This window comes from Mus caroli, unplaced genomic scaffold, assembly GCF_978045245.1.
Source record: "Mus caroli unplaced genomic scaffold, Mus_caroli_1 scaffold_7, whole genome shotgun sequence".
Taxonomy (NCBI): domain Eukaryota; kingdom Metazoa; phylum Chordata; class Mammalia; order Rodentia; family Muridae; genus Mus; species Mus caroli.
Window position 1 is genome coordinate 98,930,214 of NW_028227262.1, and position 13,576 is coordinate 98,943,789.

At 38.8% G+C, this 13,576-nt stretch overlaps 1 protein-coding gene across 5 annotated transcripts in view; it reads right to left on the reverse strand.

Moving 5' to 3' along the window:
• Pals2 (protein associated with LIN7 2, MAGUK p55 family member) overlaps window positions 1-13,576 on the reverse strand; it is a 90,362-nt gene that overhangs the window by 30,049 nt on the left and 46,737 nt on the right. For all 5 annotated transcript variants that reach the window (XM_021165217.3, XM_021165218.3, XM_029478381.2 and 2 more), the window contains exons 3-5: window positions 13,057-13,209; window positions 9,285-9,434; window positions 8,365-8,592 (exon numbers count right to left, since the gene is read on the reverse strand). In XM_021165217.3, coding sequence (XP_021020876.1) covers window positions 8,365-8,592; window positions 9,285-9,434; window positions 13,057-13,209 — 531 coding nt within the window. The remainder of the gene's footprint in view (window positions 1-8,364; window positions 8,593-9,284; window positions 9,435-13,056; window positions 13,210-13,576) is intronic.

Genomic DNA, 13,576 nt, shown 5'->3' on the forward strand with positions numbered 1-13,576 from the left:
ATCTTAATTGTGTTAGTGATGTCACAGGTCCATTATGAATACCTACCTACGCCTAGAAAATTGTGTATTTAAAAATTATAACTTGAAATTCTTCAATTTAAACCACACTTGAGTTACTCCTATATATACATAAGCTGCATTTATTTAGTAAATTACATAAAAATGAACCATGGGCTTGCCACCCAAAACATAAGCTCAAAACCTGGTCCTCTTGCTCTCATTTCATCCCAACCCATTATCCTGGCTTCCCCAACACGATGGCCTTTACTTTAGATCTTGTATTCATCCCCCTGCTTTGCCTTCTGGATACAGATTTAATTCCGTCTATGTAAACTAAAAAATATGTAAGTCATTTAAAAATAAAAACAGTACCATACAATGTACACTAATGTTTTAGGATTTACATGCTTGTTAATGAATTTCTGACTATATATATGAAAGAATTTTTCTAGGAAACAACTGAGTTTTAGAACACATCAAGATTCGGCTCTAAGAGACATTACTAAACTTCCTTCCCATCAATGTGCTACACCAATGATACTTTTATTATAAATGAAGGCGACATTGTAGATTCATGTATGCATTTTGCTAACTGAATGGTAAAAGAGAACATCTCACACTGTGATTTTTAGTGTTTTTAGATGTTTACTGACCAAGGGTATGTTTGTACTTGATTTTGTATGGAATATGAAACAATGACAACTATAGATATTATCTTTAGGAATATTCAATTTTCTTCCATTCTGTTATAAACTAATACAATATACAAGCTTAGGTCTTGTGATGGTTTGTATATTCTTGGGCCAGGGAGTGGCACCATTTGGAGGTGTGGCCTTGTTGGAATAGGTGTGACCTGGTTGGAGTCACTGTGGGTGTGTGCTTAAGATCCTCACCCAAGTTGCCTGGAAGTCAGTCTTCCACTAGCAGCCTTTGGATGAAGATGTAGAACTCTCAGCTCTGCCTGTGTCGAGCCTGCCTGGATACTGCCACGCTCCCACCTTGATGATAATGGACTGAACCTCTGAACCTGTAAGCCAGCCCCAAGTAAATGTTTTTTATAAGACTTGGTCATGGTGTCTGTTCACAGCAGTAAAACCCTAACTAAGACAGGTCTCTTTCTGAATTCTCTATTCCACCTATCATGTTATCCATTCCTATGCAGACACCATAATATGTAAACCTGCACATTAATAATTTTGATGGTTACGGTCAGGATGCACTGTATGAGAGAAAAATAAGTAAAAAATTAAAAAAAAATTGTGATCTCACCCTTCAATTCAATGAAATCTAGAATCACCTAGGAGATAGGCCCCTGGTCTTGCAATTGTGTGTGTGTGGGGATATCCTGACTAGCTTAACTGAGGTGTGAAGAGCCACCTACTGTGGGTGGCACCATTTTCTGGGCTGGAGTCCTGGATTGTAAAAATACAAAGGCTGGGAACAAGGCATTGTTGCTCTGTGCTTCCCGACTGTGGAGTCGGGGTGGCCGACCAGCTGCCTCAGGCTTTGGTTCCTTTTAAACTTCTGTACTGTGGTGGGCTGTACCCTTGACCTGGGAACCAGAATAACACTTTCCCCTTAAAGCTGCACAGCAACAGGGAAAGGCACTAAGATACCACGACCGCTTTTGTGCCTCCAGTGTCCTGGCCCATCTTTTCATCAGGATGAAGAAGAACCGTGCTGGAATTTTCACTGACAACCTTCTGAGTCTGTAAGTTAAGGTGAAGAAAATGGACATTTCCATAGTACTCTATTATTGAGAACATCTTCATAATTCTTTTGTGTGGAGGACTTGAACTAGCTTGTTAGATTTATTCCCAGGCATTAAGGCGACTCTATTGTAAATGATGTCTTATTTACATCTTTAGTTGCTTGATATGAAAAAAAAGAATCTGATTCAGTTCTCTATTATTTCTAGATATGTAGTTTCCTGGGGTAGGTTCCAAGGATAAAAATTATAGTAATTGTAAATTTATAGTCTTACTTCTTACTTTGCAGCAATTTTGTGTCTGTATTTTTGTCACACCATGCTTTTTGGATCCTCAAGAAAACCCTGGCAGGAGATAACGCTTCAGCACCTCTCCCCCACCCCCCCCTTTTTTTAACTTCAACGAGTCAAAAGTTTTATTTACCTTTATTTTAGATTTTACTTCTTGGCTTCTTTGGATTAATCAATAGCAAACAAATAACTGAATATAGATAGTAATTAACTGAAAGTTTCAGTTCAAGAACCTTGAAATTTAAAGTATTAACAATTTCTGTTTCATCCTACCCCAAATGAGTTTTTAAAGCAATCAAATCACTGCTATTTTATTCTTGAAGTTGAGTCACTTCAGTTTACTTTATTGTTTGCTACTTCATCAAAATTCTGAACAAGCTTGCCCTCTTCCTCCAGCAGCAAGTTGTGCTTTTCCATTGCATCTGCCAGGGCTCTGTAGTTTGTCAGTGCCAAGCTGGGTTAAGATCCTGGGTGGCATTTCTGTCAGCTGCTGTCCCACAGTGGCTGGGAATCCTTAAGTGTGTGTGTTGCCAGAAACGTCTGAATGTTAGTAGATTTCTATTCCGCAGTTTGCAAACATACTAAACTTTTACACCGGATACTGCTTACTCCTAACATCCTTAACATCATAACTAGAGATTGAAAGTATTTGCTCTAACAGAGCCATTTGAAAGCATTTCTTTCACCAGTGCACAACTGTGTATTGATATGGTTAGTTTCTTTGGTTTATCATGGGTTCTTTGACTTTGATGGAAATGAGACCTCTTAAGGGAAGTAGAGTTGGTTGTGGTGAGGTGTCAGGGAGACTAGCTTCTGATGTTGAAGTTAGTAGCTCCAAAAGAAACTCAGGACAAACAGCTATCTATCCTTGGTGCCTATCCACAAGCCACACCCATGCTGGACTGCAGGAGCCCTGGGTACCTGGAGTTCCTCTTGGCTCTTCTCATCCTGCACCCTGGGCCATTCTACTGGACATGGTCTGTCTACCTCTCTCTCTCTCTCTCTCTCTCTCTCTCTCTCTCTCTCTCTCTCTCTCTCTCTCTCTCCCTCCCTCCCTCCCTCCCTCTCCCTCTCCCTCAACTCTTCCAGACACCTCTGGCTGTATGATCCCTCATCTCTACAATAAAAAAACCTTCATCTTAACCAGACTTCAGATCAGCTATGCCCTCACTTTATACAGCAGTCAGACTTTCAACTTCCTCTTCCTACTTAATTAGTACTTAAAAAGGATGTGGAAGAAAGAAAGAAAGAAAGAAAGAAAGAAAGAAAGAAAGAAAGAAAGAAAGAAAGAAAGAAAGAAAAGAAAAGAATCAACTGTTTACCAAAAGGGCCTCCCATGTCATGTTTCTGCAAGGGAGGGATCTGTTTTTGTTGCTCTGTATCCTCACTAGGGAGGTTCCCTGTTGGTTTTGGACACTGAATAGAAGGTAGCACTGTTGTGGATAGTCCTGGAGCTAGTTATATTTGATGTTAATTCTGTTCTCCCGTGAGTGGAGGCAAACAAAGAATGAATCAGCACTCAGGTGATTTCCTGTAAACCTGCTTCCCACCTTAATTTGTAAAATAAAGGAGAGATGATGATTGGGCAGGTAAAAGGGAAGGTGGAGCAGGTCTGGGAGAGAAGGAGAAAATGGAAGAGGGAGAGGACACAGAGGAGGAGGAAGAAGAAAAGTGAAGTAGAAGCACATGGCTGGAGAAACCGCAAGTTCTAAGGGGTCTCATAGATGTGGAAGATGGTAGTGTAGCGGTAAATCTGCCGTGTTGTGTTTTCATTGCCGGAGCATATTTGGGTTGGAGAGATTAACTGCAACATAGCACACTGCAGCTTTCCAGTTTCCCTAGTAGTACATCGCCTCAAGTATCTCTTCATTCACTTGTTTGATGAAGGTTTGTTAACCTTCATCAGTGCCCGCCCATCTCTCTTGCTCACATTTTAAATCAAATCTGTTCTTACAGCTGAGTTAAACTAGCCATGTTTAGTGTCACTCGCTGTTCAGACATGATTGCTTTGTAGACTTTCTTGAAGTATGTAGCTTTTCTCAGTCCCTTAACATTGTCTTTCATAAGTAGGAACTTTTATTCATAATGGTATTAGTTATAGCTTTCATGGATTATGTCTTTGGTTTGTATTTAAAAGCAATACTATGCCTAAAATTATCTAGCTGTTTGGTTTGTTTATTGTGTTTTTTTGGTAAATCCCTAATCTCTACACTTTGATAAAACCTACTACAATGTCATCCTTTATTTTATTTAAGTCATTATATAGTATACATGTGTTAGTGTACACAACTAAGAATAAATTACAATAAATGGATATTTCTTTAAGATGAATTCAAGTGGAAGTCTCCACCATTGGTAGACGTTATTTGTGGTGGTTTGAGTGAGAATAACCCCCACAGGCTCATCTAGTTATTTCCATGCTGGCTTCCCAATTGACCTGTTTGAAAGGGGTGTGGCCTTGTTGAAGGAGGCATGTCACTGAGGGTAGGCTTTGAACCTTCAAAAGTCCATGCCAGTGTCTGTCTGTCCGTCCGTCTATGTATGTATGTATGTCTATCTCTATCTGTATTTCTATCTCTTTTTCTCTCCCTCATTCTGCCCTCTCTCCCTGTCTGTCTGCTTGCCTATGTTTGCCTGTAGATCAGGAATATAAAGTGCTCAGCTCAGCTACTTCTCATTACCATATGTGGAACTATGCCCTCTTTTATGAAGATAATGGACAAACCCTCTGCAACTGTAAACAAGCCCTCAATTAAATGCTTCGTTAAAAAAAAAAAAAAGACGTGAATCTGAGCAAAATTTAATCACATCTCTATTGAAGTTATTCTCTCTGAATCTGTTAATATGATCAGTTACATATATGGATTTTCTTGTAAGAAACTATACTAGCATACTTTCAATAAACTCAACTTGGACAAACATTATTAACTTTATTTTTTACAGAAAATTAGCTTTGATTTGCTATTATTTTGTTGAATGACATAAAGCTATTACTTATTTTCCTATAGTATTCTTTTTTTTTTTTTTTTTGGTTTTTCGAGACATGGTTTCTCTGTGTAGCCCTGGCTATTCTGGAACTCACTTTGTAGACCAGGTTGACCTTGAACTCAGAAATCCACCTGCCTCTGCCTCCCAAGTGTTGGGATTAAAGGCGTGCGCCACCATGACCGGCTCCTATAATATTCTTAGCTTCCAGATTATACTTGTCTTAAAGATTAAGCAAAGGAGAACTGCTATCAGTTTGTCTGAGTTATGATTTATATATAGTCTCCTTAGCATGTCATGTATTGAATTCTTGGACCCCAGATGGTGGATCCAATCACTGAGGCAGATCCACTAGAGAAGTACTAGCTTCATTAATTAATTAATGGGCCAGATGCAGAGGAATTCATACTCAACAGGTAATTAGAAAGTGAGGCTGCTTGGAAGGAACTGGTCATGGGAAGAATGTCTGGAGGATGCACACTGCCCCTATTTCTGTTTTCAGCCCTCCTATGGTGAGCAACTTTGCCCTGCCCTGCTTTTCCACAGTCATACTTTGCCACAACAGCCCAGAAATGTGGTTAAGTATCCCTAGACTGAAATTTCTAAAACAAAATAAATTGCTCCCTAAACCATTTTTCATAGGGACAAAAAACTGACACAGGCTTCTAAGTACAATTATTTATACCTTTCTAAAACCTAAATCATATATGACTTCCAAAGTAGCTACAACTTCTAGCTTACCCAGTTCTTAAACTGTAAAATGCACACCATATGCCTCAAAGAAGAGTTGGGACTGCAAGCCAGAATCCCAAGTGTTTCTGACAAACAGGATCTACTGTGCTTTGAAAAAAACATGGCCCTGGCAGGAGAGCTTCGGGTTTCCCTCTACTCTCACAGCGAACTACAGAACTACAATAGGCTCCAAGCACAGGGATCCATGGAAGGCCTATTCCAAGATGTACAATGAAAGCACTCAGCTTTATAACCTACTGTTAAGTATGCACTTAACACACACCATGGCCAAAACTTACTGCTTCAGACCACTCAGTCAAGCAGCATATTTCTTTTCTTTTACAATCTTGTCGAGACATCTGTCGTTACCATTGATCTTAGCAACTTCAGTAGTGTTTCTTTACTTGCTAGACTGAGAGCTGTTTACCATTACACCTGAGAAGTACCCCGTGGCTTCTGAGCTGGCATAGCTCAACTGCCAGTGCTTATGCTTTATGGTTGTGATGCTCGGCACAGGTTACGCGAATACAAGCTGATACACCAGCATAGGCGTCCTGCTAACTGCGGAAGCTACTAGGGACTGGGTACTACATACAGTACTCTGAACAAGGGATGATTCAGGTTCTGGGTGGACGTAAAGCATGAAGAACAGGTTCCTCACCATGCACAGAATAACGCACACTTAAAGTATGAGTCATCCCAGGAATTTTCTTAGTACTTTTAGACTTTCCTTGACTGGGTAACTGAGACTACAGAAAGCAACATAGTAGCTGGGGATGATCTGGGGTGGAGCTAGTGCATTAGATGACATAGCTCCTAAGGGAGAAAGTCCACTGTATAGGGCAAATGCCCTTCCTTACTCACAGCATCTCTTAGATGTCCAAGATTTGTCCTCAACAGTCTTGGGTTATGCTTGCTATTTCAAAATAATCAGTATCTGCTCATAAAAAAAAAGTCCCAATCCAAGTTCAGCTGGAGGCTCCCACAATGGTGCTTCTTCTTTTCCAGAGTCGGATGTGCCAGAGACCGTTGTGCAGGCCCATACGACTACTTCTTTCTACTTCAAACTTGAATCCTCTTCCCTAGTAAAGGCTAGATAAAGTCCAGAAACCCCATTATAGAGTGGGGAAAAGTTTATGCTTGAACCAAAGTTAAATATCCATATAGTGAAGTAAGCTAGTCAGTTTACCAAATTTACACAGGAAACAAAGAGGGTTTTACCTGCAAAGTCCACTATACACACATACACAGTATGATTATCATCAACTTGGCAGGACTAAAAATCAGCCTGGAAATCAGCCTGTGGAGCATCTAGGAGGATATTTCTAGAAAGTTTAACTGAGAGGAACGGCATTATCCCATGGGCTGGGGTCCTGGACTGACACAACAAGGAAAGGTGACCTGAGAACCAGCATTCGCCTCTGTCTGCTTCCTGACTGTGGACACACTGTGACCAGCTGCCCTACGTTCTTGCTGCCAAGATCTTCCCAACATCGTGAACTGTTCTGACAAATTGTGAGCCAAAGTATATCCTTTCTTCCTTCAGTTGCTTTCATCAGGCACGTTGTTACAGAGTGAGAAAGTAACTAATACACAAGGGACTTAATTGTACAGTTTTGGTTGGGACCACAGAGGAAAATTCCCATTTCTAACTAATAGCTAATAAAATAACAAATATTCTTCCAACACAATCAGGTTCAAAAAGGTCTCATTTTATCACAAATGGAAATACACAAATAATGTGATGGCAGTCCCAGAAGTACAGCGATAGTCTAAATTCCAATGTCTTCTCTTCTTTTGTATTATTGAATGCTGCCTTTGTAAAGTAAGGTAATATGGTTAGTTTTAACTGTCATAGCAACAGGGATGAAACTAAAACAGATATCTACCTTTACGTCAATGTTTACTATTTTCTTAGATCTGATTTATCTGTAGAAGAGAATCATGGTTAAGTAGTATGTCCTATCTTCTAAGGAATAGCTCAAAACTAGAATGCTATCCATCTCCATCTTTTCTTTAATGTGGGGGGAGGGGTCTCAGTATGTATCCCAGGCTAAGGTTCAATGAGGGGGAAGGGGGTTTCAGTACATATCCCAGGCTAAGGTTCAAACTTGGGGTCCTTCTGTTTCAATCTCCCAAGAACTAGGATTATATCATGATCACTACAAGAGATCGAAAAATCTCTATCATTAGCACATTTTCCTGTTCATTTATTCATTTTACCCAAAATAAATGTGAAATGAGTGAAAACTGAGTGTCCAAGATCATCTTTAACGTATAAGACACTGTCTGCCATTTAACATATTTCAAAGCATTAACCTGGAGGTAATCTAGACCATACCATCTCAAAGGCCCTAGCGTAATGTTTGAAAAACAAGTGATGTCAAAAATGTTTTCAACAACATTAAGTTTTAAAAAAGGCTTTACGATTATTCTGACACCTCCCTGTAGGCTGCCCAAATACCAGGGTTCATAATGTTCAATAATACATGTCTTATTATTTCCTTTATAGTATTAATATAACATTACATAAAAATTCAAAACTTTACCAAGACAAACTCTCTTTAGCAAAATAGTAACAACTAAGCACCTATCTAAGTGAGTGACTAAAAAATATTCTTAATATCATCTAGGAAATTATTACTAACCTGCTGAGGAGTAATAGTATCTCTGTAACTTGGTAAAATTTTTAGGGTGACACTTCCACTAATATTTTTCAATAATTCTTGTAATTCCTTTGGATTGTTTCCAACCTCATGACCATTGACTTCCTTAATGATATCTCCCACGTGAAGCAGACCTTGTCGATCTATCATTCCTCCATGAAGGATTCGGGCGATTACCAGATCATTATTTTCAACTCTAAATGTTACACCCTATAGAAAATTGAAAAAAACAAACAAACATGCAAACATCAACAAATACAAGCAAAATAATTCTGAAACCAGGCTCGTGAACTCTGTTCCCATGTCTTTTCCTGTCCAATCTCAATAAAGTGCAGTTGTGAAATCAGAGACCAGCCATTTTAAGGGTTAGCCCTTGAAATCTAGTTTTACTCCACAGACAAAGGGAGCAGCAGAGAGCGCTGACTTGTCCTGGTTGCCACATCACTCCTTTTAGGAACCACAAGTAAAAAGTTTAAGAGGAAGTAATTAACTTCACTACTTTGTACTTTTTAATACTTCAGTATAACTTACTTAAGTATATACTTTAAATTTTATAATTTAAGTATATTTAAGTTTATTAAATTTATATACTTTAAATTTTAAAAACAAATTTCTTGGTTTGGTGTTATTATTACTAAACAAACAGACAATTTCTAAAAGGCTGTGAAGAAATAAAACTGTTTTCCTGTTTCCCACTGGTCTATTTATAGTTTCTAAGTCCGTTTAAGGTTTCATTTTGATTACATTTCCTAGGCTACAAGACGGACAGATTGTCTGCTGTGTATTTCTATGAAGGCCAACAAGACTGATGGAAGGAGCATGGGTGGTTCCCACAGTGAATCGAGAGCAGCCTGGGCAGCGCTACAACTCAGATCTAAGACAGCAGTCACTTGTCTACTCACCAACGGCTCTCCAGCTTTTTTGTGAATCCCGAGAATACGGATGGCATCTACTGGTAGCTGATTATTGAGAGAAGGAATATTCATTTCTGGGCTGGAAGGAGGCGAATCATAACACTTTGACGCCACAATATCATGGGCCTCCAGGAGCGACTGTAAGGAGTCAAAACACCCTGTGAATATTAGCTACTGGTGGAACGAGTTGCTAAGAATAATTTATTAGTTCATTATCACTGTAGAGTACAAAAAGTTTCTAAGGACACATTATTAAATTCCCAACATGAATTATGTCAAATACATATATAATCCTTTTTGAAAAAGTAAAATGAAATCATTTTATTATCATAAACAGTATCATATTCAGGTTTTCAGATTTGAAGAGACTAGTAGAATTTAGTCACATATTTTCATTTTAAAGTGTTATGTTCACTGGAAACCAAACCTGGGTTTCGAAACCTGGCAGAGGGACGAACAGATCTCCTATCAGCAGGGCCAGCACCCTCTTCTGTCTTTACCACTAATCCCTATCTATACGGTACCAAAAAAAAAAAAAAAAAATCTGAGTGATTAAAGACCCTAATTTTTATTATGTTGATATGTGAGCAATATGATATACTTTGGACATGTACAAAAGGTATGCTAAAATACCTACGAGAAAATATCAGCAACTTCCATCACTAGTAGGAATTTGCCTATTACCAATTGAGGATTTAGTCTATAAAAGATAAACTAAAGGAAGGAAAAAAGAATGAGAAATGGTTCCAGATATAATGTCCGGAATGTATGCTATTATGGATGATTTTGAGGTAGTTGTCCAGGAATATCAGTTTTTTTATAGTAAATATTTTAAAAATTCCTTATCCTAAAGGAGTTAAGTTTTAATTCACTACTTGCAATAACACTAAGTTAAAAAGTTTCTGAGTATGCAGAATACAAGTTGAAACATAATAAATCAAACCAGAAGAAGGTGGCAAGTATCAACACATTCAAGAAATAAACAATCTGGGTTTTAGCTTAATTGGCAATTTCTGAAAATTTCATAAAGTCATTTACAGAGATACTGTAAAACCAGCATTAGGGAAATGACAGAGAAATATGTGCTTGATCCCAAGCCTGAGTACTGTGCAAGATTCCTAGCATGCACGTAAGAAGCTGGGTAGAGTAGTGTGTGCCTGGGTTCCAGCTCTGAGAAGTGGGCACAAGAGGATAGCTCTGGCCTGCTGGCCAACCAGTGATAAACTGTCTCAAAAAAGAAACAAAGAGGAGAAGGGAGGGAGTGAGTGAGGAAGGGAAAGAGGAAGGGAGGGGAGTAGCTGAGGAAAACATACATCAGACTTTGCTCATTAGACTTTGCATATATGAACACAGGTGAAACATACATGGAAACATACATACACACATCAAAAAACTCAGAAAGGAAAAGAACTTAGAAATCTCTATGAGACGTTTTCCTATAAATGTTGGAAGCTACTCAAAGCTCTAACCTGGGCTTCTATTTTGAGGTAGAGTTTTTGCTCCTGTGACTACATGAAACACTATTAATATAATTTTATCTCTCCGGTCAAGAATTTTTCAGGAGCTCCATATTTGTATACAAAAAGGCTGCTCACCCCTGGTTAAAGTCAGGATAATTTGAATGCCAAAAGGACTAACTATTCTACAGAATTGAAACTCCACATTTAGAGAAAAAAAAAAATCAACCACCCAACCAACCCAGGTGCATAAAATTATTTAGCAAAGAAAAGGACTAAAAGGCTCACTTGTTACTAATTGGAGATGATGTTTTCATAAAGCTGGTAAAGAAGAGTACTCATCATTTCGCTACCTTCCCAGCAGGACATATTACAGGCAGAAGGCCAGCTGGAGATAAACTCAGGGTTCACAGAACAATGCCAGCTCACATATATAAAATAACGCAATTTGGAAAATGCTATTTTGTAATCGCTAATGAAAATATTGATTTAGGCAAGGATTATTAATTTGTGTTTATGTACAGAAGTAGTTCTCAACTTTCCTAATGTTGTGATGCTTTAATCCAGTTCCTCATGTTGTGGTGACCCCAACTATAAAATTATTTTCATTAACACTTTATAACTGTAATTTTTCTAGCGTTATGAATCATAACATAAATTCATGTTTGTTTGTTTGTTTTCTGGTAGTTGTAGAACCCTGAAATAATCATTAAACCTGTAAAGGAGTCGAGACCCAAAGGTTGAGGACCATTGATCTAGAGGTAACTTAGTATAGCATTGGCCTGCTATGGTGAGGCATGCTTATAATCCCTGCCCTCTGCAGGCCGAGTCCCGCTTGTGCTCTGCAACCAGACCTATCCCAACAAAGAAACAAGAACCATCCCCACCCCCGTAAGAAAGCATCTGTGTGACAAAAAGATGACAGTACACTAGGTTACTTCCCAGTGGAGAGATTTCAAAGAAAGGATAAGATGTCACAGCCTGTAATCAGGGTACCGATTTCAGTCCCAAAAGGTAGCAATCAGGTATTCTACATTTTCCGATACTCATTTTGCATCAGCATTTAAGGTGCATTCAAGTTCAAAGTAATGCGTTTGAGAACTGAGTCAGTTATTAATCCTTTAGTAAGAACTTCTACAAGTAAATACCACATCAGAAAACCAACCAGATAGAATCAGGAAGTGGGACTCTGAGCTTAGTCTCTGCAACTCAGCACCACACTCAGGCTGGCACTGGGGATCCCACACAGACTGTTAATTCATATGTCTAGTATCCTGGCCCCAAGGTTTCCCAGTTTGATAAAAGATAGAAGTCAAATACTTCACACTGCCTTACATAAACTCAATTACTTAGCCTCTCATAAAGTGGTTTAAAAAAGCAAAAGAGTATTACTATCTAATTTTGAGGACAAAGAGTGCAGAGAAAACAGTGTCACTTTCTTTTTCTGCTAAGATGCAATGTCTGTCACAGTGAGTGAGCACACATGGCTGACATACTTGTTACTTTCCTCTTCCTCCTCCTCCTCCTCCTCCTCCTCTCTACTGCCACACACTCTTATTACAGGGTGAAAATTAAAACTCCCATTGTCTCTGTTCTGAAGTGCCTTTTTCTTTGTGAAACTGCTTTCACTCACAGGTCAGTTGTTTTTTTGAATCTATAGAATGAAGAACACTATGTGATAGTCCCTATCGCTAGACAAACCTTTCCTGTTATCTTTTCATCATGGGTTTCACTGAATTCACCCTGATCCTGAAACAATTTTTAAAATGTTCCATACTAGAATAAAAGCAGAATGAGAAACAGTGATACTAATGACGAAAATGGCCACCGAGATGGTTCAGAGGGTAAAAGCTCCTGCCACAAACCCTGATGATCTGAGTTCAGTCTCAGGGACCCACATGGTAAAAGGGAGAACAGACTCCCAGGGGTCTCGACTTCCATATATCTGCCATGGTGATATCTGCCATGGGGTGTGCCCCTCACCCAGTAATTAAAAAAAAAAAAGCCAAACAAACCAACCCAGGCAGTGGTGGTGTCACAGCTTTTCCTAGGAGGATGTCTGAAGGTGAGTCAGGGCTAACTGATGATACCAAGGAAAAGCCAAGGTTATTTCTTTCTGTGGCAATACTGTGTATTTCTGGGCTGTACATAGCCATGTGTGTGTGTTGGCATTCCTTTAGCCTCAGGATATTAGAATACCTAAGTCAGAACTTAAAAACAAGCCCCAAATAGTACTGAAAGACTTCAGCATGGAAGTTAGCTTCTAAGGAGAAAGCCGTGGGAAGAGGGCATGGGCAGGTTACCTGGAAGTGAGGCTCCTTGAGTATCCCAACTAGCTCTGCCACATTTTCATCCACACTAACCAGAGGACTGATATCTTCAAGAATTTCATTCACTAATTCCAAGTTATTGTCACTCACAGCTTCTAACTTTGAATCTTCAAGTCTCTCATGAGCCTGAAAAGATAAGAGGGGATTAAAGTAATCTTGCTGATATTACACTGGTTTATAATTTCTTAGTTCTAAAAGATATTAGAGGGTAGGCAAGCTGGGGTAAAAGTACTGGTTGCCAAGCCTGACAACCTAAGTTTTATCACTGGGACCAATAGAGCAGGAGTAAACTGACTCCTGAAACATGTCCTCTGACCTCCACACAAGCACTGGGGTATGTCTACACGTACACACAAATATAAGAAAAAAATTAGAGGTTTAATTTACTAAAGCCATATTTAATATTTTAATCACAGGCAATAGATAGATTTTATAAACTATAAAATATGACAACTTTAGTCTCTAAACTGTGAAATACTCATTTTTATAATTA